The sequence below is a fragment of the Cyanistes caeruleus genome, chromosome 14, assembly GCF_971803275.1.
Source record: "Cyanistes caeruleus chromosome 14, bCyaCae1.hap1.1, whole genome shotgun sequence".
Classification (NCBI taxonomy): Eukaryota; Metazoa; Chordata; class Aves; order Passeriformes; family Paridae; genus Cyanistes; species Cyanistes caeruleus.
The window spans coordinates 4,627,178-4,655,171 of record NC_141714.1 but is presented as its reverse complement, the minus strand read 5'-3'; the positions used below and the strand labels follow the sequence as shown (position 1 = coordinate 4,655,171).

The 27,994-nt window shown below is 51.8% G+C and overlaps 1 protein-coding gene across 3 annotated transcripts; it reads left to right on the top strand.

Moving 5' to 3' along the window:
* The first annotated feature begins 5 nt into the window (after nucleotides 1-5).
* On the top strand, nucleotides 6-26,697 carry F8 (coagulation factor VIII). 3 transcript variants are annotated; one of them, XM_086851089.1, is made up of 28 exons: nucleotides 6-2,125; nucleotides 2,301-2,401; nucleotides 2,519-2,695; nucleotides 6,264-6,388; nucleotides 6,638-6,760; nucleotides 7,191-7,403; nucleotides 7,952-8,023; nucleotides 8,445-8,552; nucleotides 10,338-10,559; nucleotides 10,823-11,057; nucleotides 11,449-11,623; nucleotides 12,545-12,635; nucleotides 13,276-13,487; nucleotides 13,790-13,940; nucleotides 14,086-14,295; nucleotides 15,518-18,182; nucleotides 18,505-18,670; nucleotides 19,491-19,688; nucleotides 20,591-20,819; nucleotides 20,917-21,099; nucleotides 21,299-21,415; nucleotides 22,626-22,697; nucleotides 23,017-23,102; nucleotides 23,574-23,729; nucleotides 24,520-24,664; nucleotides 25,501-25,649; nucleotides 25,910-26,086; nucleotides 26,308-26,697. In XM_086851089.1, the coding sequence occupies exons 3-28, from the start codon at nucleotides 2,544-2,546 to the stop codon at nucleotides 26,461-26,463; spliced, it is 6,588 nt and encodes a 2,195-aa protein (XP_086707215.1). In that variant the 5' UTR covers nucleotides 6-2,125; nucleotides 2,301-2,401; nucleotides 2,519-2,543; the 3' UTR covers nucleotides 26,464-26,697. The 3 variants fall into 3 exon arrangements, with proteins under 3 accessions (XP_086707215.1, XP_086707216.1, XP_023782737.2); XM_086851090.1 differs by lacking the exon at nucleotides 2,301-2,401 and having other exon boundaries at nucleotides 1,993-2,125; XM_023926969.2 differs by lacking the exon at nucleotides 6-2,125 and having other exon boundaries at nucleotides 2,270-2,401.
* The last annotated feature ends 1,297 nt before the right edge of the window (nucleotides 26,698-27,994 follow it).

The window sequence follows — 27,994 nt, the reverse complement described above, 5'->3', positions numbered from 1 at the left end:
GAGAAGCTTGTTCACTCTCACACACACACAAAAAAAGTTCCAAAAGAAATGAGACATAGTTCAAATGATTTTGAGTAATTTTTATCCGCTCCAGGTGAGAACTGCACATTTCAGGGAAACAACCAGCACTTTCTGTGTGTGTGTGTGTCCTTGGCTCTGGCAAAATATGTTTCTCTGTGAGTCTGCATGGAAGGAGGCTGTCATGGCTTTTCCATCACATTTGCACAGGAGGACGGTGCCTTTGGGCATGGGCAGATGAGCTCCAGCAGGAATGCCAATACCTCTCTGCAGCTTTCTCAAAAGCACACCTGCTGCCTGGCCCAACCATGGGTTGTCAGCAGGATGCTGACAGTTTGCAGAGGCTCCCACATGGGTTTGCAGAGCCCTTGGAAGCTCCACAGCTGTTAATGGCACTCACTGGCTGGGATCACACTTGCTCTTGCTGGGGCATGTGAGGTCCAGGTTGGCATGCTGGGCCAAGGAGGATGTCCAGTTGGGATGGGCCTCTGGATGTCCAGTTGTTCTTGGCCTAATTTGCTCCACACTGGCTCTCGTGTGCCTGCACAAAGCTGCCATTGTCTGCAGCTAAGGCCAGGATTGAGCCCCCTCCCCAAGTTACTTCCAATTTTCACACATGGATTCCCTTTCCCACAGCCTTGAGTATCTTGATAATATTTTCTTTCTGGCCCCCTGGGTTAGACTTTGTCTCTCAGGTTTCCTCTTATTGCTCTGGGCCAGGAACCCGGAGCTGCCTCCCAGTAGCAGGAAATGGTTAATTCAGCACTTGCCAGTGTCACATCCATTAATTTCTGGCTGTGTCCAGGCTCCTGCCACTGCAGCCCTCAAGGGATTCTTTTCCTGACTGTCCTCTGTGATCTCCAGTTGTCATCCCATGGTACCCAGAGCATCCCTACCAGGGTTAGAGTCAAGAAGCTTCTCTGTTGCCCCATGCAGAACTCTGGCACTCAGAGTTGGAGCACCCCTCCTGGAAGCCTATCCCAACCCTCCCACATGCCCATCCCATGCTCCCCCCCCTCAGCTGCCCTCTTTGTGGTCGTGTTGTCTGCCTGGCCATGTTTTCCCCATCTGCTTGTTTCTGGAAGCCTTTCCAGGTGAGTCGCACAGCACCAGGAGATTCCCAGATGGGATGACTAAAATAAAGTCACATCCACAGCAGGGGACACTGGTGCCTGAAGCACAGCCCAGATCTCCTGTATCTCTCCCAAAAAACTCTCTTTTCTCCATTTCTGAGTACTCTTCTGCTTCACTGCAGTAGGGCAGGATGCAAAGCACCCTGGGGCATCCCCAAATGTGACACACCATTTGCTTTGCCCCAACATACTTGCTGGAAAAAGTGAGGTGAGTTGTTGCTCACAAAGAAAAGGAGCCCCAGGCTAGTCATGGAGCCAACTGTGGGTGTGCAAGCTGGAGAAAATGTTTCTTACTCACTCTTTGCCTCCCCAGGAGCAAAGTGGGTGGTGTGAAACAGAATCTGTTTCTACCCTGTGCTGAGGATTCATGTAAGAGACCCCCAAAAGCCCATCCCTCCACTGTCTCCGCTGTGTCCCTGTTTCCCAATCACCAAGACCTGTCACATGGGTGTTTCTGCACACACTGGGACTGTCACCAAAGGGGTCACTGCCCCCGTTGCACTCCTGCTGCCCTGTGACATGATTTATGGGACATTTCCCTACCTCCCTCATCCAGGGGATGCTGGGACCATGCAGGGCGTTCCTCCTCATCTTCCTGCCTTCGTGAGCCAAGGGACAACCACATGGCAGTGTGTGTGCCTGAGCACACGTGTGTGCATTGATGAGGGGAGGAGCATTTCATGGGCTTTTAAAAAGAGATTGAAAATTTGTGAGTAAAATGAAAGAAATTTGAAAGAATATTTCGGTGCATCTTCTCTGAGCTCTGCTGCAGGACCCTGGGAGAAGAGGAGCAGCTGGTGGGAAGGGGACTCTAAGAATCATCCCAATCCACTCCCTCCCACGTGGCTTGAGGCAAGGTTTTGTGGCCAAATCATCACTGTTTGGGGTGCAGGCATCCCAGAGACAGGAATAAATCACGTGTGTACATTTGCATCCCTGGCAACCTTCTCTCCTCTTCAGAGGTGACAGAGAAGGTGAGACCAGGCAAAGACCACACCTAAATTCTGCTGCCTCTGCAACCCTCCCTTTCCTCATCTTGCTCCCAGATAGGAGCCAGGACACCGAGCCAGCTGGGTCCTGCAGCGGAACTTACCACTGTGCTTGCCCTCCCTTTCCTTTTGTTTTTTCCTCTCCTCCTGCCACTGCCAGAAGAAGAACAGGAAAGTCCATCATTCACATGCTGGTCTTTGCACAAACCTGCTCAAGTGATTCCTCTCCTGACATCTTTGAGAAACTTTTTAGTGCTCCAAGTGAGTGCTGGCTTTAAATCATCATCTCTGGTGGATTACAACAGCTGGATGAGAAGATAAAGGCTTTTCTCTCCTCTTTCCTTTCTCATTCCTTCCTTTTCACTTTTCTTCCTGAAGTCAGAGCAGTCCCCAGCCAGGAGGCATGGTGCTGGTGGGAGCCCTGTGCAGCCTCCTGCTCCTCTGCCTGGTTGAGGAGGGCATCAGCAAAGTGAGAAGATACTACATTGCTGCAGTGGAAACCACCTGGGACTACACACACAGTGACCTGCTGTCCGTGCTGCAAGCGCCTGCAGGGTAAAGATCTTCCTTTTGCAATTCTAGAACCCTGTCCTGGGTGTTCTCCCACCCTGGCATGTGGCACTGTCAGCTTGGCTCCAGGCAGGCAGGTACATGGGGGCAACCTGGCCAGGTGGGTGCAGTGAGCTGCTGGTACAGCTGGGAAGGGGTGGTATGATGGGGAGTCACTAAGTGCAACCCCTGGTGAGGGGCAGGTGGAATTGAGAAAGATGCATACCTGCTCCTCATCACTGTCCTGCACTATTTTATCTTAATGACATTTGCCTATAACCCTTTAAAGTCTGTGCTAGGAGCCATGAGCTGATTTTCTACCTGTGCTTTCTTTTCTGCTCTGCATCCTGGGGGCTTTAGGGGGGAGGGTTGAGGGGAGACAGGCACTTGTGACTCCCTCGGCACTGCAGAGGAAGGTTGGCTGTGCCCACCCTGTCATAACTTAGCAGCAAAAACTTTCCACTATGTCTGCCCCTGGTAAAATCCAGCTTTAGTTATTTATATCTTTACGTACATTACATTGCTGGGGCTGAAATTTTTCTTTAAGGAAATGAAAATAATTTGTAGTGTTTGGGAAAAGAATGGTATTCATACACAGTGGCAAGAAGGAAGAAGGCATGATGGTTTTGCATGTGTACTTTGAAGTAAGAAGGAAAAATGGGAGTTGTATTGCTCAAGCATCAGGATGGTGTTGTCTGAAGACACATCTGGCTTGGACAGGCATGGTTGTGAGTGTTCTGAGCATGGACAATGGATCTGGATGGCTACACCCCTTGTGGATCAAGATGTGCCCATTCCCTCTGCCCTGTTTCCATATCCCCTTCCCCAGACTCTCTGCTGAGGCAGTAGCAGCCCATGGCCCCATCTCAGACCCACACTGGCCTGAGCAGTGAGGAGCTGTGGTCGGGCACTGGAAGCCAGGCTCTAGGGATGACCCAGGTCAGCCTGACTAGCTGCTGTAATCACTTTATCCCAGTAATGTTGGTTTTCCCCCTTTTGATTACTTTAGTAGGAAAATTGCATCCAGCATCCCCTATTTTACTAATCCCCCTTGCCCTGCTTTCACTGATGTTGCCCACAGATCCTTTAGGCTGTGGTAGAGATGATGACTTTGCTCACACTGTTATTTCAGGCTTGTGGCTTTCCATTTCAGCACTGGCTTTATGATGCACTCGGGCACTATTTCTGACCCTGGAGTGACTCAGGGACCTGACCTTGCCTGGGGATGAGCGGGGCATTGGCAGGCAGTGTGAGGCCACTTGTCCTTCTCTAAAAATGGGGGAAGATAACATTGGCTGTCTCAGAGGGACTTGGTGGTGTGCTCCAGCCTGGAGAGTCAGAGAACTCCTGGGCAGCTGTGCAGCTCCTGGGGAAGCCGTGCTGGGAACCAGGGCTTGCTTGTCATGGCTGTTCCTAGCTGAATGATGGTGCCTTTTCCATGGCCCTGCAACCTCAGCCCAGTTCCCTGCGACAGAGGAGGGCACAGGAAAACAGCCAGGCTGGATATAAGGGGCATGCAGGAGTGAGCCAAGAAAGCATGGCAGGCAGAGCTGCCCCTGGAGCTGGGCTGTCTCTGAGCTGTGTGTGTGGTGCCTTCTGCTCCCCACGTTCTCCCTCAGTGCACCAGCATCTCATGGCAGCTTCCAAAGGTGCATCTCCAGGCAGGACCTCCAAACCCCTCATATGTATCCAGGGGTTTCTCTGGCATATTTGTAGAAAGCTCTGTCAAATTAATGGGCTGCAACACACCAGGCCAGAGCTGCTCACACCTTCCCCATGATTTCAGTTTCTCTTCCTCCCAAACACAACCCCACCAGCAGGGTCGGAGCCAGGACCAGCATATCCTGCAATGGCCCCAGGGATCTCAGCTTGGACATGGAGCTGCTGGACACGTAGCAGCAGCCCATGTCTGAGTGTTTTGGCAGTGCAGGATGTCTCCCAGCTCCAAGAGATGAACAGATAGTGTGGCTAACAATGCTGATCCAAGGTGCCAGAAACTTATCAGCCTGCCTCAGCTTCTGCTGCCATTGGGAAAGGAAGTTCATGGGGACCCCAAGTACAGAGGACTGGCCAGAAGACTTTGATCAGACATCCCTAGGCTGAACTCTGCCTGCTTGTCTCCTGTGCGCTCTGCTCTGCCAGCACTGGGACCCAGCACTAAGCCCTGTTGTCACTAGGTCCCTTCCCAGCCATGCCTCTGCATGCCAGCAAAATCCCCCTGGCTCCAGAGGATTTCTGCCTTTTTTACTGGGCAGGACCAGACCATCATATCTCAGGGCTGCATTCTCAAATTTGGGCTTTCTGTGAGCTAGAGATTAAGGCACATCTTCCTGAGAGTGGACAGCTACCCTGAAGCACAGCTACCTCCCAATGTGGGGACACACTGAAGAGCAAAGTTGGGGCTGGACTCCACTGCCATCAAGCCAGGAATGATAATAGTTCATGGGCAAAGTCAGCTGAGTGCAGTGGCACTGGGCTGTGCTGGGGGTTCCTGCCAGTCTGGATGTGGTGTTACAGGAGCTGGGTGCCCGTGGGGTTTTCATGGGCTCCCATCCTGCTCTGCCCCTGAGGAGAGTGGGGCCCGCTCTCCCCACAGCATCCCCCAGCTGCAAGTGGCTTCCAGTTGTAGGGGTGAGCGTGCATTGCTTTTCCTAAATTTGAGTCACACCGTCTCCTTCCTCTTCCGTTCAGGGAAGAGTCACAAAGGGAAAGGCTGCTCAAATAAGGGTTAGTCAGAGCAGGACAGCAACCTTCCCTGCTTCTTAAGTGGGAAGAAAATACCACCTGTCTTTTGCTCCAAACAAAACAAGGCTGCAAAGGTCTGTCTGGTTACTGGAAATGGTCTTGGGCTAAGTCAGCCTCTAAAATCCTTGAAGAAATTAATGCCTTTGTTATCCAGATAAATGTGCAGCATTCCTTCTGGAAAAAGAATTTGTTAAGCTTCTTACAGATAGAAAGTGGCTAGCAGAGATAAGTGGGGTTTGAAATACATTCAAGGCTCCTTTATCTTCCTGCTGTGAAGTGTAAATCCCATTTTGGGCAGAAAAGAACCAAATGTGTAGACATTGCTGAGACACAAAGCGAACTGCCACACCTGCCAGCAGCCGACAGTCTCTTTTCCTGGGCAGGGAGCTGGGGAGGATATGAGTTACACATGATGTGATCTGTTTGCCACACCTGAAGGGGCTGGAGTTGGGGTGGGGATGGCTTCAGGGCACAGGTCATCATGGCACTGCCAATGCTCTGTGTCCCTGCTGCCAAGGAAACATGAAGCTGGACAAGGCATGAGGCAGGAGACTGGCAGCAATACCTGCTGCCGTGCCCTGTCCCAGCTGCATCTGGGTATGGCCTCGTGTCTTCTTCCATCATGACTAACACCACAACACTAATCACTGCCCTGTTGTCATCTGTATGATGAGCAAAACATACCTGGGAGCTGTCAGGAAATCCAAAGGACACAGCAGGGTGAGCAATCCCTGGGGCTCCAGCAAGCAAGCTGGTGGGAAGAGGATGGCTGTTGCCCATGCATGGATGGGTCTGTGCAATCAGCCTTGGCTTTTCCTTCCTCCTGCAGCGTTTTGGGGCATGCAGGCCCACGTCTGCCCCCAGCTGGTGTCCCTCCCCGCTACAGGAAAGCTGTTTTTGTGGAGTATCCTGATGGCTCATTCACACAGCCCAAGCTCAAGCCAGCGTGGATGGGTAAGAAGCACCTGCGGTGCTGGCTTCTCTTCAGCCAGGAGCAGGAAATCACCCGGGTGGATCCCAGTTTGGCAGAGCTCCTGGGGGTGCAGAGAGCCTTGCTGGAGCTGATGCAGTTGATGCTGCCGTGCTGCACGAGGGACAACCACTTGTGTGGGGCTTATGGAAAGCCAGGACCCTTTGGGGTTTCTGGCAGGGTGTGAGCTGCCTGACCCCAGCTGCCTGACCTTGTTGTCTTATCCTCTTCAGGTCTTCTAGGCCCCACCATTCGAGCAGAAGTCTATGACACAGTGGTCATCACATTTAAAAACCTGGCCTCCCGCCCGTACAACCTCCATGCTGTCGGAGTGTCCTACTGGAAGGCATCAGAAGGTGAGCTGGGCAGCCTCGGGTGCTGCAATTCCTTGTGTAGCACCTCCTGCTCTGGCACCTGCCTGCCAGATGTGCATCCCACCCTCACCCTGCTATTCATGTCCCTCTGTGAGGACAGATGCCATGCCCAGCCCAGAAATGAGCTGAGCAAACAGTGCAGAGCAAACCTGTATCAGTTATAGAGGTATTACAGGGGTTAAACCTTAGGTTGGATGTTTAGGGCAAGGAAGACTGTGCTGTCCAGCCTCAGGGCAGGTGGTGGGTGCACAGCCCAACATGTGAGTGTGGCACAGCTCTGTCACTGCCCATAGGACTCACTCCCCTGAGGTGGAGAGGGGCTGTGTTCTGGGTTGGAGGAAAGGGCATTTCTGTAGCCACGGTGGGCTGGGGATAAACCTTCAGTGACATCTGGCCATTTCTTTGGTTTTAGGAGCAGGGTATGAGGATGAGACCAGCCAGACAGAGAAGGAGGGGAACAGGGTGGACCCTGGGAAGACACACACATATGTCTGGGAAATCCAGGAAAACCAGGGCCCAACGGAGGACGACTCAACGTGCCTGACCCACTCCTACTCCTCCAACACCAACAGTGTGAAGGACATCAACTCTGGTTTGATTGGAGCCCTGCTCGTGTGCCGACCTGGTAAGCACAGCACAGGGTGGGGACAGGCCATATGCAACCATTAATTGAAAAGCAGAATAATCACAGATGCTTTCCTGAGGCTGAGAATGGCAGTGGAGTCAGTGAGCTGTGCTCAATGAAAGTGCTCCTGGGGTTCAGTCTTGACATCCTGACAGCATAAGGTACAAGAAGATGTGACTGGAGTAAGATTGGTCATCCTTGGCTGAAACATATCCTGGAAGTAGTTGTCCAGACCCCTCTATAGTCACTGGAAATGACTGGGCACTGTCTGCAGGCTCCAGTGACTCACCAGGAGCAGCTTCTCCAGTGAGCAAAGGTCTAAGAGGAAGCAGTACCAAACTGACCTTTTGACGCCTTCTGAGGGCAGCTGCCTCTCAACCATGGACTTTTGGGGGCTGCAAGACTGGAAGCAGGGCTGTTGCAATTGTGAGACATGACAAAAGCAAAGCACAGCCTGGCCTTGGTTTACCAGTTCTTGAAGAGCACAAGGAATTCTCTGGGTGTTGCTTGCTGATCTTTAAAGAAATCCATCTCATTGCATCTTGCAGGGACCCTGGCAAGTGATGGGAATGAAGGCCAGCAGAAAGAGTTTGTTCTGCTCTTCGCAGTGTTTGATGAAGGTAATTATTGACTGACTGGTGTCAGGCCCTGCATTCAGCCAGGTCTGGGGCATTTGCTTTGGTCATGGTGTGAGCACAGCTTCTCAGCACCCACATCCCTCCCAAGGGTTTAAGCTTGTGCAGTCCCCCCAGCCAGTGTGCTCCTGGTACAGTACTGCCCCTCCTTCCCTTCACCAGGTGCAGGGAGCTTGCAGCCCACCCAGCTCTGCCATCCCATGCCCTGGCCTTGTTCCCATCATACAGGTTAAGAGGAGAGTCATTCCCTGTCCTGTGTAGTGGTCACCCCCACACCCATGCAGAGCCATGGCCAGGTGTGCTGTGGATTTCCACAGGCACCACAGATCCGACCTCCCTGAGAAGGTTTACTTGTTCTTTGATATGTTCCTAAGTGAAAGCTGACTGCACCCTTCTCTCTCCACAGGGAAAAGCTGGTACTCTGAGCAGGGTTCCTCAGCAGCTGCTCAGCCCCAGGCTCACAACAGGACAGAGCTGCACACCATCAATGGCTACATCAATGGCTCACTGCCTGGTGAGTCCTGGTGGGACAGGGACAGCGGTGAGGGGCATGGGAGCTGCTAGGAGTAGGGGTGGAGCCAGGTCTATAAACTTGAGGTAGCTTGGGAAAGGATGTGAGAAAAGAGATCAAGAGGAGTTTCCAGGTGATGGGTGTGTTAGGCTGTATTCACCTCGGAGGGAGTCTTATATTTCAGCTCCTTGATCTGCCTTTCCCATTTACAGCAGGGCAGGAGCTGTTTCCAGCTGTCTGTGTTGCCAAGTGCAGCTGACATCCTTGGAGGTCTAAAAGAATAATGCTGGTAGCAGTTTTATAGCCCTGTGAACAAGGCTGGAGGTAGCATTTAGCTCTCACTAAAACACCTTCATAGGATTTTGGGAATAGAACCATGGAATCTTTTAAGCTGGAAAACACCCTTAAGATCATCAAGTCCAATGGTAAATTTAACACTGCCAAGTCTATCACTAAAACCATGTCCCTGAGTGTCAAATATACAAGTCTTAAATACCTGGGAAGCCTGTTCCAATGTTTGGCAACCCTTTCAGTGAAGACATTTATCCCAATATCTGACATAAACTTCCTTGGTGCAGCTAGAGTGATAAGGTCTTCTCTCAGACTCCTCTTCTTCAGAAGAGCAAAATAAAAGGCTGGGTTTAACCTCAGTGAACACAAAAGTTGGTATTTTCTGGGTTCTCCTGGGAAAAGATCCAGAGCTGTCTGAGAGTAAGGAATCTCCAAGGCAAACTTGGATAGGGAAACACTATCAGGAGAGTCATTACCACCAGCAGCTTTGGTGAACCACATCCTAAGAACTCCCACTTGGGTCTGGCCATTCTCCAGTAAAAGGCAAAAGCAAAACTCCCCTAAATTCCCTGTCCTGATAAGTTCATAAAACTTAAGAGCTAAGGAAACCACATGGTCAACCTCTGTGTCTACAAAGTGTGTTTTCCCTGGAGAAATTATCCATCTCCACTCAGCATCCCCCTCCCTGGATGCAGGACCTGGTCTGAGAGGTGTCTGATAGAGAGCTGGAAATGGAGAGCTGAGGGCCTCAGGATGGGACCTCCACCCAGTTTCCTCCCAGGCCCTTGGGATCTGTTCCAGTCACCTCTGCACTCTGCCAAAAGCAAGTGCTTGACGCTGTATTTGACTTTGTTTGGCTTGAACTTCCAGGAACTTGGAACTTCCCTGCTAGATTACAGAGGCCTTCAGCACACATCAATTTCTCCCCAGGAAAGTAATTTTACAATGCAGTCAAGTTCTTTCTAATTTCCTAAGCACACTGAGCTCTTTGAGTGTCTCTGAGGAAGGAATTTTCTCCAGCACTCAAATAATCCTGGTGACCCCTCTCTGCCCTTTGTGGTATTTCAGTTACTGCTACGTGCTGGAGCCCTGCTCCAGATGCAATGTTTTAGTATCTGCCTTGCCATTGTTGTGATCAGACAAATTATTCTTCTTTTCCAGTGCCCAGTTTCCCTGTTTATAGGGTCAAGGAGCACATCTCTCTCTTTTGCAACTGCACTCGATTGTGAGCTCCTAACAGCAACCCTCCCAGAGTCCCCCAGTCTGTAAATCTGGTCTTATCTCAGGGAGATGATGTGACCTGTGTCTCTGTTTTGCTCAGACAGTCCACATTCATATGTGATTTCTCCAGCTTGAAGCCAGCACAGGAGTAGGGGACTCTATCAGCATAGATAGAGTGTCAGACTCAGCATCAAACTCTGAATCTATGGCACCAAGAGTGGGGACAAGGGCTGGTTACAGTGCTGACTTCTGGGTGCTTTCCTTGTTTCCTGGCAGGTCTCACACTGTGCCTCAAGAAGCAGGTCCACTGGCATGTGATTGGGTTGGGCTCTGGGCCAGAAGTCCACTCCATCTTCTTTGAAGGCCACACATTCCTGGTGAGAAGCCACCGTCTCAGCAGCCTAGAAATTTCCCCTGCCACATATCTCACAGCCCAGACCATGCCAGGAACAGCTGGCTGGTTTCGGATGTTCTGCCAGATACCGTCCCATCAGCAAGGTAACCTTATTTTCCAAGAGCCTGGGGGAAAAGCAGTTCAGGGGATGGCCTGGGCTCAGGGTTCTGTGTGGTGCTGCAGCTCCAGGGCCCCTCCTGCTCCCTGGTGCTACATCTACCTGCAGTCTGGCCCATACCAGATGGCATGGGTTGATCTATGTTAGCTCATTTGATGGGAACAGTATGGAGAAGATTTCTCCCAGGGCAAGTGCCTGCCTGTATTGACACATCAGTGTGACCCTTTCTGCTGGCTTGTCTGAACCCAGCTGGCATGGAGGCCTATGCAAAGGTGGAGGAGTGTCCTGAAGAACGTCTGCTGAAGACAGGGAAGCTGTTAAATGAGCCAGAGGACCTGGATTACCCTGAGGAAGATGAGGAAATTCACCATATTATCCAAGTACGCTCTTTTGCCAAAGACAAGCCCATGACCTGGACTTACTACATTGCAGCTGAGGAAATGGACTGGGACTATGCCCCTGTGAAACCAGTGTCTCTGAACAGGTGAGAGTGGGCATGTGTGCTCATGAGGCTGCTCCAGGCAGCCCTGACTTTTCCCCCAAAATTACTTTTCATTCTGCCCAACCTGGACAGTCTTGTTCTTCTTTATTAATGCTAATAGTATGGATGCAGGACAAGAATTGTCTTGGGGAGGCTATGGGAAAGCAGGACCTGACTTTGCTCCATTTTACCAAATGCCCTTCAGAGACATTTGTCTCCGGGGCATTTGTCTCTCTGCCACCAAAGCCTCTGGCATCAGTCCCTTCTGAGCAGACAACAACTCCTGGTGAACTTCTCAGCCATCTGCCAGGTCCTTGGATGATGGAAGGTCTTGCTCTGTTTCTGACAGTGTCCTGCATGTGGCCACTTGCTCTTTTTCTGTCTTTGCCTGCAGAAACATGACGAGCCTGTACCTGGAGCCTGGCCCACAGCGGATCGGTTCAAAGTATAAGAAAGTGGTGTTTGTGGAGTATGAGGACAGAACCTTCAAGAAGCGCAAGGTTTCCAACCAACAGGACAAGGGAATTCTGGGCCCTGTCATCAAGGGGGAGGTGGGAGATCAGTTTAAGGTAAGAGAAATGCAGCTTTCCACTGTGGAAACATCAGAACTTGATGCTGTTCCTACTAATAGCTCTTGGCTTGTGGCTAATGTCTGACTTAAGTCATTCAGGTGCTCTTTCATGTTTGGCAATGTTAAAAGTTCACTGGAAAGGCAAATGCTACTGGCAGCTTAAGGTAAATATTCTCAGTGAAATGCACTGAATATAGCCCAGTCCCTCTGATTTGACTTTGTTGCAGGTGCCTAAGAAACTGTGTAAGTTAATACATGACATCCAGCACCTTCTTCTGAGGCAGGAGTGTCCTCTCATCCTCTACTCTTCTCCATCTGTTTGCTGTTACTTTGCAGGATTGGGGACTGTCGCTTTTGTCTCCCGAAGTGCCTTCCTGACCACTTGACTTGTTTGCAGCTGGGAGGAATGGGATGGTTTCCAGCAGCTTCACATTTCTGCTCCCTCTCTGGGGTTCCCTGTACAGTTGTGGGCATGTGACAGAGCTGTTTAGAGAAATAAAGGAAAGGCTTCATGCAGTGAAGTGGGGAGCCCTTTAAAGCTCTTGACTGCTGTGCATACTTAATGTCCTGGTCCTCTGAGGCCTGGATTGATGGACCTCTTCTGACTCTTAAGTAAAGTAAGACTAAAGACAGCAACTTTCTCTTTGATAAATCTGATATTTTCATGCCCTCCCTAAAACAGACATCTCCCAGAACACTGGACAGTATACAGTTTCACCCCAGAGAAATTGTGGTTTCTTATATTCTGACTTTGTGGTCCCAGACATGTCCGGGTACCTCCTGTTGATCATTGACAGGTAGTCAACCCCAGGGCACTGCTGTCTGGTGTTTCCCTCTCTGCAAGGACACTGAGAACAGCTTTGAGGGCTTACAGGGATCAGAAACCACCAAACATTCCTGCTGCCTGTCCTCATTTCAGATCGTGTTCAGGAATCTGGCCAGCCGACCCTACAACATCTACCCTCACGGCCTCACCAGCGTCAGGCCCTACTATGCTGTGAGACCCTCAGGTAAGGCAGGCCATGGGAACCTGGGATATCACCTGGGCCAGGAGAGTTTCCTGAAGCCTTTGGTAATACTGTCCATTCATCCAAGCACCTACACTCTATAATCCCAGGCACTGTGATGATTCCAGGTTCATGTTTCCATTGGTGCCATGTAACCCTGTCTTTAAGGAGGGCTTCAGTGATGAGTGGAGGAAGGGGCATTCTCAATCAGAGAGCTGGGACCATGTTAATTGGTCCATCCTGGAGGCTTCCACTTTCTGAGGATGCAGGAACCATCCTAGTGATCCTGCCTGTGTTTGCAGTTTATTTACAGCCCTCATTCCCTGGGCTCCTTCTGACCTGCATTAATGTAGGGGTTCACTGTGACTCAGACTCTCCCTCTCGCAGCTTTGTAGTTTTTGCTCTGGGGTTGTTTTCTTCCCCCACATTTCATTCCCAGAACTGTTTTCACCCCTTGTTACTGTGCTCCCAGGACCATGACTTGTGCAAGGCCACCCCACATCCCACCAGGATCCTGGGATGGGCATGGGTGGTTCCCTCTGCAGCTTGTGTGGTCAGGAAACCTTTCTGAGCTCAAGTGGGATCACTACTTGCAGGAGCAGCCCAGACATAACTGGTCTGCTCTTGGGTTGTGTGTTGCCAGAGAAAGATGTGAAGGATATTCCTATTCCCCCTGGGCAGTCATTCACCTACAGCTGGAGTCTCACTGCTGAGGATGGCCCAACAGAGGCAGATCCTCGCTGCCTCACCCGTTTCTACTACAGCTCCATCGACGCAGTCCGAGACACGGCCTCAGGCCTGATTGGGCCGCTTCTCATCTGCTCTAAGAAGTCCATGGATCAGAGGGGAAATCAGGTGGGGCGTCTTTCCTTTGTTGCCTCAACTTCTAGGCTGAAAGGCTGGAATAACTGTGGTAGGTGAAATGTTTAGGTAAAAACAAATTTGTCTGTTTTGTTCTCTTCAATCCTATCAGCAGTCCTAGTGCCTCTGCCTTCCCCATCCTCCCTTGCATGCTCTCTTTTCTCCAAACCTGCACCCTAACCCCTGTAAAATAACAGTAAACTTCTCCATGCAACCAGACTGAGAGCTGACAGCTACCCTGGGCAGCAGGGATGCTCTGATCAGACCAGGAATAATTTCTTCCTTCTCTTTTCTAGATAATGTCAGACAACATGAAGTTGGTGCTGTTTGCTGTCTTTGATGAGAACTACAGCTGGTACTTGGAGGAGAACATCAAGAGGTTCTGCTCTGATGCAACCCATGTAGATACCCAGGACTCACAGTTTTATGCCTCCAATGTGATGCACAGTGAGTACCCAGCCAGGGGCTCCCTGGAACGCCCCTGCAGACACAGGCTCATCCCTGCCCCAGGGAAGGAGCAGGGGATACACAGCAGCTCAGCAGCCATGGGGAGAATTTGGTCTTGAAATGTTTCACCCCTGTCCTCTTCCAGCTATTAATGGCTTTGTATTTGACAATCTCCAAACAAAACTCTGCCTGAACGACGTTGTGTACTGGTATGTCCTGAGTGTTGGGGCCCAAACAGATTTCCTCTCCATCTTCTTCTCTGGAAATACCTTCAAGCACAACATGGTCTTTGAGGATGTGCTTACTCTTTTCCCATTTTCTGGAGAAACAGTCATCATGAGTTTGGAAAAGCCAGGTTAGTAGCATGGGCTATTCTGTAAACCATGGGCTTGGCATCCCAGCAGAGATCAGCAAGCACCTCCAGCCAGTTCTCTGGTGCCCAATTCCTTTGGACAGCTCTGAGAGCAAAGGGATGCTGGAACAGCAAAATGAAAGGCAGTGATTAAATCTTTCAAATCAAATAAATTGAATTGTGGTATTTTACTTAATTAGTAGGGTGTATTAAGGTCATGCACGCTGCCAAACCAGTAAGCTGGCTGCAGTAACATGAGCCTGGTGGACATTTGCAATCTTGGCTCCAAGCTCGGAGGTCCAGGGGAGTGGCAGTGCTGTTCCAGCTGTGGGTTCAGCTGCTGGTCATGCCATTTATCTCCAGACTTTTGCAAGGACAGAAACAGCAGCCACAGAAAAGTCCTAGAAAAGATTTGCTTTGGAGTTCAGTTATATTTCCCCCCACTCGGCCCTTTTTCCTTAGTGCTGGCAAAAGAGGTGCTGTCAAACCATTTCCTCAGTCACAGAGGAGACACAGGATTTACCATGTGGTTGCAACACTGATATGATGGTAATGGGCACTGCACCCTGACCCAAGCTGTCAGGGTTTCTAGACACCGCAGGGAGCTCTGTATAACCCAGCCAAGCCTCGCATCCATTTGAGCTCAGATTCCTGCCTGCTGCTCAGAAGCAGAGCAGCAGCTCAGCCGGCAGCAGGTGGCAGCTCTCTCCAGCAGCAGAGCCCAGAAATCACATATCTCACCCTCTCTGCTGGGAGCAAACACACTGGCTGGGGATGTGAGTGAGAGGCAGCCTTTCCTTTCATTCCCCTTCAGTGGGAGAGATGTGGTGGCTGTCTTTGGGAGAGAGGTGTGTTTGACAGCACCAGGATGTCTTTGCGGGTGGGTTATGGTGACTGCTGCTGCTGCTGGAGGCTCTGTGGGTTCTCACTGCATTAACTGCTCTCACCAAGCTGTACTTGGGCCCTCACAGCTGTGTGTAGCTCACTATGCTTTGCCAGGAAACACCAGCCCTGCTGATGGTGCTCACCCTGCATGTTGCCAGCAATGCTGTGGGTCCAGCTGTAAGACACTCTAGGGACTACAAAAGCATGGAATCACTACCATGAGCCAGAGGCTGCCTGAAAATATAGGCTGGACTAGCAAGGGAGCAGCACAGGAATGGCATCTGTTCCAGTTTCCCACTGAAGTGGGCTGATGGTGTCCTTTTGCACTCTCTTGAGACAGGTGTCTGGACACTGGGGTGCCTAAATCCTGATTTCAGAGACCGAGGGATGCATGCCAAGTTCACGGTCTCGCAGTGCCAGTATGAGCAAGACACTGATGAGGAAGATTATGCGTATGACGATGGGGAGGAGGTTGCTTTTGAATTCCAGCCTAGGGGCTTCTCTAAAAGAAAGAAGTCCTGTGTGAATGAGCAACTGAACAACATCTCCTCTTCAAGAAATGAGACAGAGAGGATAAGATTGTGCCTGACAGAACATGGGGCTGTCCTGAGCAACAGCAGGATTTCTGATCCCTCTTCTAATGGAACATCAACATTTTTAGGAGCAATGCAAAATCCACATGATATTTCCATGTCTTCCCTGCCAGAGAAAAGCTATGAGCCAGTGTCCTATGAGTCCTTCCTGGAAGATGAAGAATTGTCAAAAATCATCAGCCAGGATGAAGGGTTTGGAGCAACCCCACCTGGAGAACACTTGGGGAGTGTCAGTGGAAGGGTCCATGGTACTGTGAGCTCAGAAGATGAGCAACAGCTGCACCAAGCCACAGCAGCTCCAGGAGATGCTCTGGCAGGAACAAAAGTGACAAAATTCCCAGAGGTGCAGGAGCCAGTAAAAGGAACGACAGTCCAGTCTGGTGGTAGGATAGAGAACCTGGAAGCAGAGCCTCAAAAGACAACTACTCATGCAACAAGCTTGTGGGACTCCATTGCTTATGCTGCTGGCAAAGCCCCTCTTCAGGAGAACAGGAGCTCAATTCACCAGAATGATCTGGAGCACAACCTGGCACTTCAGGATGTGTCTTCACAGAGTAATGAGTTGCTAAAAGGGGCTGATAAAATATCCTTTAAACTGTATGACTCAGAGGAGACAATCATTACAGCACCATCTTTAAGTACTGATCACAACTCTTCCTCCACATTGAACAATCCTTCTGCATATCCAGATGAGACAGAGGATAATAGGACTTCTCATGCTGTGGTTCAGAGTCATGCCATAGAAAGCAATTATTCATCAAATGACCTAGATGCTAGGCTGGAAAAAAGGCTTCACAAAGTGGTTTCACAAGGCTTTTACGAAAGTTTTGACGAGCAAAATGTTTCTTTGTCAGATAAACCTGTACCAGGAGAAATCTTCACAGCTGAGAGTAACTCCTTGCCTGCAAAAAGTGGCATAGAACAAGCCAGTAGACTTGCCAAAGGCACCAGCCTTCTAGACACCACCTTTGCAGATACCAATGACCTTGAGCCATCCAGCTATGTAATGACAGAAGAGAGGGATGAAGTAATTTTGAAAGAAGTGTTTCAGGATGCTAAGGAATTAGCAGAGTTGGACAGTATTGTATTTTCTGAACCAAATGTTGTGACCAATGACACCAGGCCATTCCCAAATAGTTTCCTAAAGAGCTCTGAGCAGTTTCTGAGACACAGAGTTACAGCCAGAAGCACGAGTGGCTCTGACTGGAGACCTAAACAAGCCAGGTCACTGGAGAGCAGAGCTTTGGGTCTTCCCAACACCAGCAGCAAGAAGCTCCTCTCTGATGGTAAGACAGCAGAGCAGGATCTGGCCAGCCAGGCCCCTGAGACAGCAGTGAATAAGGAAGCTCCAAAGGCGTGTGGACCTCATTCCCCTTTTTGCATCACTCGCTTCAAAAGGAGGTCTTTGGTATCAAGTGACACCTTGCCTGAGGCGATGGTGGCCCTGAAGAGCCTGGAAGAAAAATCCAAGGTGGCTGAGAGGAGGCTACATCCAGGCAGGGATGAGATGTATCCTGAGGAGAGGCTGAGCACAGACAGGGTGGTACAGGGCAGCAGTGAGAGGGCTCAGCGCAGCAGACGGTCCCTCCCCTCACGGGGAGCACTGGGGACACGACCAGCAGTGGCAGCAAGCAGCTCAGAAAGGCAGGTCCCTGCTGAGGCTGCACACCTGGCCTCAAACTGGGACCCAGTCTCCCCAGGGGCTGTGGTGAACACAGGGGACTTGCACAGCCCAGCTCTGGCCGAGCTGCAGCCAGGCAGAGCTGCGGTGCTGGGGGCTCCTGGGAGCGAGCAAGCTCAGGGGAAAAGCCAGATGGAGGAGGAGACGAACTCTGTGGAGCAGCTGGGTCTGTTCAGTCTTGAGCCTCAGCAGCTCAAGGCCAATGCCATAGAGGACCATGTGCCTGGGAGAATGTCTGGGCAAAGCCCAGAAGGAATGTCTCTGAAATCAGCCGTCAGAGAGAACTGTTCACTGTCTCCAAGTAGTCCTGCTCACAACAACAACAGCACCAAAAAGCCAGCACAGTATGTGCAAGACACTCCTCATGGATGTCAGGTGCTCAGCAGGAAAGATGTCCTCAGAGAAATAGGGAAGACAGAGAGCCAGGGTCTGGGAGAGCCCAAGGAGGATGGGGAAAGCAACAACACAGCTGGGGAGAGGGGCCACATCCCAGGACACGGGGAGGAACTGGCCCTGAACAATGGGACACGTTTCAGCCCCTCAAAAACTGCCAAGGCAGACTACGATGAGTACAGCGACACAGAGCAGACCATGGAGGATTTTGACATGTATGGGGAAGAGGAGCATGACCCGCGCTCCTTCCAGGGGGAGATACGGCAATACTTCATTGCAGCAGTGGAGGTGATGTGGGAATATGGGGACCAGAGACCCCAGCACTTCCTAAAAGCAACGTAAGTGTGATTTTCCTGCATGCATTCCTCCTGCACTGCATGGCATGGCATGATGCATGAGATGGCATATCCTGGCAGGCAGGATCACAGTTCTGTACCAGTACAACTTAACCAAGCAGCCCAGGGGAAGGATGGTCCCAGCAACTCCCCTCTGCCATGGGAGGGTGGGGAGGGGTGCTAAACCTCCAGAAACTTTGAGCTTCCTTGCAAGTGGGTAAGGGATGCTCTGGCTCTGTATCCCCCTGACCTGTAACAACCCTGCCATGGCTGTCCTCACTATGGGAAGTGTCACCTGACCTACCTAACTGGCATCCCCCTGCAGGGACCCCCGAAGAAGCAAGAGGAAGCATTCCTGGCAGTACCGCAAGGTGGTTTTCCGAGAGTACTTGGATGATTCTTTCACGCAGCTGGTGCAGCGCAGAGAGCTGGATGAACACCTGGGCATCCTCGGGCCCTACATCAGGGCAGAAGTTCAAGATGTCATCATGGTGAGTAGAAAGTTCCCATTTCCTATAAAACCATAAATTCCCCCATTATTGTTGGAGTTCAGCCAGAGGGAGTGCTGAAGTGGGCCTGCAGGCTCTGCAGTGCCTATGGGTTAACCTTCAGGGACTGGGGACAGGAGCTGCCCTGTTGGCATGTGAATGGCACCAGACTGGGAAGCAGAGCCACCATTCAGAGGGACCTCAGTGGCTGGAGGAATGGGCTACTAGGAACCTCAGAGTGTTCAGATGCAAAGCCCTGGACCTGAGACAGACCCAACCCCTGCAACAGCATGGCCTGATCAGCTTCTGGGCTCCATGGGAAGCCTTTTGGGTGAAGAGATTGCAAAAAGGGTAGTGAGCTAAGCAGGGCTCAGTACAGCTCTTTTAGGTGCTCTGTATGAGGGCAGGCTTGGGCTTCCCACACTACCAAAGGTCCTTCAGCACCTACCTGAGAAGAAGGTGAAAGGACTTGTATCCCTGGAGAAGTTGCTTTTTCATTGAATTCTTCATTGAAATCTTCACCAGGATGGATTCAGCCCCTCTGGGCTCCAGAGGCAGTAGTGTAGCTGACCTTGCTTCCATTGAGCAGGAAAAGGGCCTCATCCAGCAGACATGAACCCAGGATGTGCTTTCCACCAGAGATTGCACCACACGGTTGCAGTTTGTGGTTCAGCAGGGGTTGGCCACTGCATGGAAACCAGCTGGAGGTCTGGGAACCGGGGACATCCTTCCCACCAGCTGGCTGGACCCACCACCAGGCTCTAGAGCATTGTCAGCATTGCCCCCTCACATATTCTGCTGCTTTGCCTTCCCTCTGGTGCAGGTGACGTTCAAGAACCTGGCCTCACGGCCCTTCTCCTTCCACTCCACACTGACAGCCTATGAGGGCACAACACAGCAGGGTGGGGTGGTGCAGCCTGGCGGCCAGCAGAAATACTCCTGGAAAGTCCTGCCCCAGATGGCACCCACCACGCAGGAGTTCGACTGCAAGGCCTGGGCTTACTTCTCCGACGTGGACCTGGTAGGTGGGAGTCTCCATGGGGCATCCCAGGAAGGAGAGGTTGGCAGTATGCTGGGTTCTGACTGTGAGGCCAAGGAATTTCCTGTGGGGCTATGCTGAAAGCTCCCTGGGGCTGTGTAGATTCTCTGGTGTCTAATACAACGATGAATACATGCTGGTGCTCATCCCTTCCCTTCCCTTCCCTTCCCTTCCCTTCCCTTCCCTTCCCTTCCCTTCCCTTCCCTTCCCTTCCCTTCCCTTCCCTTCCCTTCCCTTCCCTTCCCTTCCCTTCCCTTCCCTTCCCTTCCCTTCCCTTCCCTTCCCTTCCCTTCCCTTCCCTTCCCTTCCCTTCCCTTCCCTTCCCTTCCCTTCCCTTCCCTTCCCTTCCCTTCCCTTCCCTTCCCTTCCCTTCCCTTCCCTTCCCTGCCCTGCCCTGCCCTGCCCTGCCCTGCCCTGCCCTGCCCTTCCCTGCCCTTCCCTGCCCTGCCCTGCCCTGCCCTGCCCTGCCCTGCCCTGCCCTGCCCTGCCCTTCCCTGCCCTGCCCTGCCCTGCCCTGCCCTGCCCTGCCCTGCCCTGCCCTGCAAAAAAACAACCCAGCATTCTGCATTTCCTTACTCCTATGCCAAATCTGTCTGAATTTGGCTGCTGGGTCCAATGCAGTAGGGACTGTTGGACAGTTGGACGGACAGACACCACGTCTCTTGAAAGCACATGCAAACACTTGCTGAGCAGCCTTTCTTAGCTCAGGGCAGAGTGGGGATGCCCCAGTAAACCCAACATGTTCTTCCCTCCCTACACGTGCCCCAGAGTGGGAGCCAGGCCATGGATGCAGATGTGTTCCCCCCTTTCCGCCCTGCTGTGCCTCTTGCAGCAGTGCTGTCTCCTGCTCGGAGGCAAACCCTGATTTTCTGGCTTCCTGGCAGGAGAAGGACCTGCACTCAGGCCTCATTGGGCCACTGATCATCTGCAACCGTGGGGTGCTGAGCTACGTTTCCAGGAGGCAGCTGGCTGTGCAGGAGTTCTCCCTGCTCTTCACCATCTTTGATGAGACCAAAAGCTGGTACTTCCCAGAGAACGTGGACAGAAACTGCCGCCCTCCCTGCCAGATCCAGCAGGACAGCCCTGACTTTAAGAGAAACCATTCCTTCCACGGTGAGGATCCTTGCCTTTGTGCTTTCCATCCCATAACCTATATTGGGATGGAAATATCTCAGAGCCTTGAGTCCCTCCTGACTGCTGCCTTTCCCAGCCATCAACGGCTACGTGAGTGACACCCTGCCTGGGCTGGTGATGGCCCAGCAGCAACGGGTCCGATGGCACCTCCTGAACATGGGCAGCACTGAGGACATCCACTCTGTTCACTTCCATGGGCAGCTGTTCAGTGTCAGGACTAGCCAGGAGTATCGCATGGGAGTCTACAACCTTTATCCTGGTGAGATGCAGCACAGGCACTGTGCACTCCCCTCTGCCAGGGCTTCATGTTTGTGCCGTTAGGAAATTTCTGTGGGGAAACACCAAGGAGGGGAAGTGGATCTGGACTATTCTGTCCCTGTGGTTGCACAGCACTTGGCACAGTGGCATCCCATTACAGGCAGTAACTCCCCTCTGCTCTGCTCTCCATTCCTGGCCAGGTGTCTTTGGGACAGTGGAGATGTGGCCCTCACATGCTGGGATCTGGAGGGTGGAGTGCAAAGTGGGAGAGCACCAACAAGCCGGAATGAGTGCCCTGTTCCTCGTGTACGACCTGAGTGAGTGATCTCTTTGTGCCTGACCCACCTGGGCCACAGCCATGACCAGTGTGTATTTGAGCTTCCTTCCCTACAGATCTCTCAGCATTTCTCTTGGGGTGACCCACGTGGGATCTACCAGGTTTTCACTCTGGAAGAAAGTCAGCAGAGAGCACAGAATCAGGGACACAGCTGGGGTGAAGGCTGGGAGACCAGCTTCATCAGCCTGCAAATGTTTACTCCAAGAGCTCTTGTTTTCCAAATCTGAGGGTCCCTAGACCTTCCATAAAATGCACTTACCCAGTCAAGTGCATGCATGGGCTGGTCCCTGTCCATGCTGTCAGTAAGATACAGTGCCCAGAGACCTATGGCCTGGCCATATATCAGGAAGTAAACTGAGGCACAGAGCAGTGACAGGAGATAGTGAGTGATGCTCAGTGCAGGTTGGCCTAATAGGAATAACTCCAAGAGCAAATGCAAAATCCACAGTACAGCTCTGATTCCACCCCAGAACAACATGAGTTTCTAACTCACCATAAGTAAGGACTGGGAAGTGGTGTGGGAGAGTGGTATTTTATCACACTGTGACAGTCTCTCTCCTGTTTCTAAAAGATTATTAAATGTCAGCCAGAAAACTTTACCATAAGTTAAAAATCCGCTTAAGATTTCAAATTTGCATTTTCTCCAGGAGCATTTGACACACAGTGGAGCTGCCAAGGTGTGACAAGTCGCTAATAATAATGGTTATTATAAGAGACAAATATCCCTGTGCTCAGCAGACCAGAAGAGAGACAGAGAGAGACAGGGGTGTCAGGTAGACTTTCCTTTAGCAATGTGATATTTGTTTTCAAAAGATGCTGCCTAGCAACAAAAAGGCAGAGGAGCAAGATGTGGGTATAAGGAAGAGACACTTGTCAGCACTGCTGGAACATTAGGACATAGGAATGAAAGGTCATAGACTCAGGGAAATGAGTTTGGCAGAAGGCTGCTGTGTCTGATGCTGGAAACTCTCTGTTCCTGACATAGGGGGTGTGAGCAAGAACCTCTGGCTATCCTAAAATTCAGGGATGGATGTGGAAGCCTCTGCAACCTATCCCTTAGTGTGAGAGAAACAAGCCTGGGAGCTCCTGGAGGCTTGAAAACCTCCCTGAGCCTGAAGGCTGCTACCCTACTTAGACTTTTGTTATCTAACCAACTCTCCCTGGTTTCTGCCCTCCCCTGTTCCCTGCAGACTGCCAGAATGCCCTGGGTATGGCCTCACGTGGCATTGCAGACTCTCAGATCACAGCCTCGGGGCAGTATGGTGAGTAGCTGGAGGGCAGGTGGGGTCAGGGCAGCTTCAGCCAGCATAACTCATATGTTTGCCTGCCCCAAATTCTGCTGTGCTGAGTCCCTGGGACAGGGATCCTCCATCTGTGCTCATGTCAACATCCCAGTCAGGATCTGGAGCTTTCTGGAACCTTCTCACACGGCTGGCCCATTGTGCCAGGGCTCTGCCCTGCTGTGTGTCGCTGCTAAACCCCAGGGTGATCCTCAGGCCCAGTCCTGTGGATGGACCTGTCACCACCTTAGGCAGCACCAAGGGCCAGCAGCATCCTTGTGTCTGTGCTCTCTCCTTGCAGGGCAGTGGGCTCCTCACCTGGCCAGGCTGGACAACACCGGCTCCGTCAATGCCTGGAGCACCGACCGCAGCAATGCCTGGATCCAGGTAAGAGGGGCCTTGTGTCTGGAGGCACCACTGGGGGCATTGCAAGGTCATGCTCATGCAGAAGAGCTCAGGGATGGGCAGGGCCTCCCGTGCTATATCCTTCTGTTTCCTCTTCCCTCTGACAGGGGAGCACTAAGATCCTAATGGCAGCTGCTTTGCTCAGGCTGCTGCTGTTCTGACCCCCATATCCATCCTCAGTGCAGCAGAAAAATCACTTGATGGTCCAGCTGCAGCACTGGATTGTGCAAAAATCCCCCAATGACCAAGGCAGAACAGCTCACCTCAGCAAAGGAGCTCTCCTCTGCTCAATCCCAGCTGTTGGCTGACTTGCACCCTTATGAACAACTGTTTTAATAACTCATAACCGGTGCTCAGTTATGTCAGGAGAAGCAAGTTTGTGGGTTTACGGGGCATTGCCTGAACATGGCTTGAGTTTTTCATCAGATGTGAATCCCTGACTTTCATTCTCAGGTGGATCTTTTGCATCCCACCATTATTCACGGCATAAAAACCCAAGGGGCCAGACAAAAGTTCTCCAGCTTCTACATCTCCCAGTTTGTTGTGTTCTACAGCCTTGATGGGCGAAGGTGGAAGACGTACAAGGGGAATGCCACGAGCACACAGATGGTAAGGTGAAGGGTCTTGAGCAGACTGCTTTCCCTGAATGGGGTGTCCTGAGGTGATGAGGGCTGGGGAGCTCTGTACACAAGGCAGAAACCTCCTGAGCCCCTGAGCTCAGGGCAGAAACAGAGACCATTCAGTGCCAGGTGACTGAATCACAGATCAGAAAGGGACTCATTGTCTGTGTCCATCTGTCTTATTTTAAATTGTCTGAGCTACCTCTTTCCACCATCCCACATGGCCGTGAGATCCACCTCTTAATGTCATGTTGCATTTTACTTAGAGTTAGGCACAAGATTCTACCTGCATATCTTTTTTGACCTCAAAGGCAAATTTGCCTTTCTAAAAATATTGTGCAGATGCAAATGATTTGGAAAATCTATAGTCACTAGAAAAAAACCATAACCTAAATATGCATAAGCTGATGAATCCATTGGGAAAAGAGTAGCCAGGAAAGCCTCCATTGTGTATACCATCTGTGGCTACAACTTTTCCCAGGTTCAAATGTTTGAGGACTGACTTTTTTCCCTCATTTTTCTCACCCTTGTTTGGTGAAAACGTGAAATCAAGTTAATTTGCACAGACCCGAAGTTTCTTCTCCTTTTCTTTCTCAGTGGCCCACTCACACTTCTTTGACCTGAACCTCATCTCAAATAATTTCCCTGAGTTGCCATTTTTGTAAAGATGGTGAAAAGATACAGAAGTGCCTGACATGAACATTCTTCTCCCCAGTAATCCTTGTCCTGTATATCTCTTTCCACTGGTACAACAATCCCTTTCCTCCCTTTCCCTGCAGCTTTTCTTTGGAAACGTGGATGCAACTGGAGTGAAAGCAAACCAGTTCAAGCCCCCAATCGTAGCCCGGTACATCCGCATCCACCCCACCCACTACAACATCAGGGCCACGCTGCGCATGGAGCTCCTGGGCTGTGACCTCAACAGTGCGTCCCACCCCCAGACACCAACCACCAAAACTGGGCTCTGGTCTGCTGGGGTGCTGAGCACCAGCCCCATGTGTGCCAGGACTCCCAGGCACTTACAGAGGGGGAAGGAGGGAGCTGGAGATGGCACTGAGGTGTTGAGGGAACAAAGCTGGAAAGTCTCATTGTGGTCTTGGAGATAAAAATACCAGAGGGAGAGCCTGGGGCCAGAGCTCAGCAACCTTTTTACTGAAGCACAGGAAACTTCCAGCAGCAGCTAAGCTGATAGATGGGGAGCTGCTGCCTCAGTCTGGGGGAGCAGAAAACAAGCAGAGACAGATGCTGTTGGCTTTTACTCTGATTTTGCCAGTTGAAGGTGAGATGGTTCTGATCAACAGTGCAACGTAAGGAAATGGTGCCCTGGGATCCTTTCTTTGGCTTTGCACACCTGCTCTACAGCAGCTAAAAGCAGCAGGGGCTGTGCTGTCAGCCCATTCCCCAAACCTGCCATCTGTCTCTGAAGCAGCTGTGCACAGGCACACCTGATCACACATATGCAGGGTGTCTCCCTGCCAGGTATTCTCGTCTTTCCCCTGGATACAGGTTGTCCTTACGTCTCCTTACACCATAAATTCTTCACATTCCTCTTAGATAAAATCTCCAGGGAGAAAAGAAGGTAGGAATAGTTTGGCCAGAGCCATGCTGCACACAGGGGCCCCAACCAGGTCAGGGCACTGCAGTAAGGCACAGAAGAACCTGTAGCCAGGGAAAAGGGCAGCTGGAGCAGTGAGCAGGCAGAAGGCATCTCCATGAGGTTACTGTTCTACCCCATGACAAATATTGCTCTTCTCTTCCAGGCTGCTCCATGCCCTTAGGAATGGAGAACAGAGGGATTCCTGATGAGCACATCTCTGCATCCTCCCACAGCGCCAACTTCTTCTCCAGATGGACACCTGCCCTGGCCCGCCTGAACCTTCAGGGCAGGACCAATGCCTGGAGGCCAAAGGTAGCCTGTGCAAGGAGATACCAGGCAGGCAGCTGGGACCCCAGCAGGGTCTCCCAGTCAGGGCTTTGTGGGAAGTGTATGCATGCACCACGCAAGCTGCACACTCACTGCCACATTGATCTAGCACCCAGCAGCTCCAGCCAGATGCCTGGTAGGGCAGGTGAAGCACAGGGAAGTGCAGGGCCAGCTTGGCTTCAGCTGCAATGAGTGTGTATTTCTCATTGCTGCTGGAGGGTTGAAGGCAGTCTGTCCTTCCCCAGAGCAACAGCCCCAGAGAGTGGCTGCAGGTGGACTTTGAAGTAACCAAGAAGGTGACTGCAATCATAACCCAAGGTGCCAAAGCTCTCTTCACCCAGATGTTTGTGAAGGAGTTTGCTGTCTCCATCAGCCAGGATGGCGTGCACTGGAGCCCAGTCCTGCAGAATGGCAAGGAGAAGGTAGGCAGAGCTGCTCTGTGGCCAGAGCCCATGGCCACCCCCAGGGCAGCAAGCACAGCCCTTGGCAGCAAACATGCTCACAGGATTTCTTTCCAAGAGCAGTGAGCCAGGCTGTGCTTCCTCCTTCCTTAAAGCATTCCAAGGTGTGTTTGTGTGGGTTGACCCTGTCCTCACTATGCCAGCAGAGAAAAGTGCATCCCTGATTTCTCTCTCCTCTCCAGATTTTCAAGGCAAACCAAGACCATCAGAGCACAGTGACGAATACCCTGGAGTCCCCTCTCTTTGCCCGCTATGTGAGGATACACCCTCGCCAGTGGCACAACCACATTGCCCTGCGAGTAGAGTTCCTTGGCTGTGACACTCAGCAAGAGTACTGATGGCTGCAGGGCCAGGAAGAGGCAGTGCCAGCCCAAGGACACGCATCTCACCAGGCACTGAGCCCTCCCCAAGGCTGGAGCCGTCCCTCCAGGGGCCTGGCTGCCCCTGCTGCTGGGGAAGAGAAGGGCTGCAGAGCTTCGCAGTGACTGGGTTGTTATCTGCCTTTTCCCATGTCTACCAGATGCCATACACTCAGATGTAATGATGAAGAATTAAACAGTAATTTTCCAGTATCTCTCTGCACTTCCTTCTCTCCTTTAGCCAAGGAGTCCCCAGGGGCCCAGGCAACATTACCAGAAGCTACTAAATAATTAGCCCCAGAGCTTCTCAGCCTTGTTTTGCACAAGCTCCTACTGCCCTGGGCACAGTCCTGGAGGAGGAAGAGGAAAGATAAGGATGGGGGGTGGAGGCTGTGCTTCAGGCCCCAGTGTCTGTTTCACAATCAGTGGGGATTGGAGACTGGAGGGAGACAGCTCTTGCTCAACCTGACTCAGCACTGGGCTTTGGCCCTGCACTTCCCTTTGTCTCCTTTCCACAGTGCTCCTGCTGCTGTGGCTGGGTCCCATCAACCCACTTTCTGTTGCAGCCTTGAGCAAGCCCTCCTTATTCTCCACAGGAGGAGTTCTTTGGGTGCCTGTGGCTCCCAATGACTCTGGTGGGACATTGACCCATGGACCACCTTGACATAATCCCCAGCAAGGTGTGCAGTGGGCCAGAGCCATCTTCCTGATACCTGTGGCTTTCTCCCTCCCTGGCACCTACCCAACATAGTGGCAGATGTTTCCCCTCCCAGGAATGATGATGAGCAGGGTGACACTGGCTCCTGCCTCATTCCTCTCATGGGCTGGAGACCTTCCAGAACAACAGCCACCTCACAAGGGTGGGGAGCACCCTTGTGGGAAAGGTGTGGGGCCTTCCTTGTTGGGCAGCACTTCTCCTACAAGCAGCTTGTGAGAGCTTGTGCCAGGGCAGTGAGTCCTTCATGTGTGATGGGGGAGCTGGCTGGCCCCACAAAGCCTCTGGCATCTGGTGTGGGAGGGAGAGCAGGGTAATGAGGGGACTTTGGAGAATGGCAGGAGTCAGCTGGTGTGGCAGGGAAAGCAGGGTTATGAGGGGGCTTTGGAGAATGGCAGGAGTCAGCTGGGTGCTGTCACCGTGGGATGGGCAGGATGGCTGCAGCAGCCCAGCAACATCCAGCAATCGCCTTGTGAACTTCCAGGGCATCAGAATCAGAATCAGTCAGTCTCTGCTCACACCTGTATGAGACGTGGCCTGCAGCAGGTCCAAGAACAGCTCTGCCAGCAGCACAGGGGACAGCTGTGGTGGGGCACCAGGGCTGTGCCATGAGCAGGGTGGCTGTGTGAGGGATGGCTGCTCTGCCATCAGCTGCACAGGGCTGTGTGGTGCACAGAGATGCTCCCCTCCATGGCCAGTGTCTAGAGGAAGCAGGGAGATGTGCTGCAGACCACCCCAGTGGTGTGACCTGTCTGGGAACCCACACCCAGGGCAGATCAGAAGCTGATGTTTCAA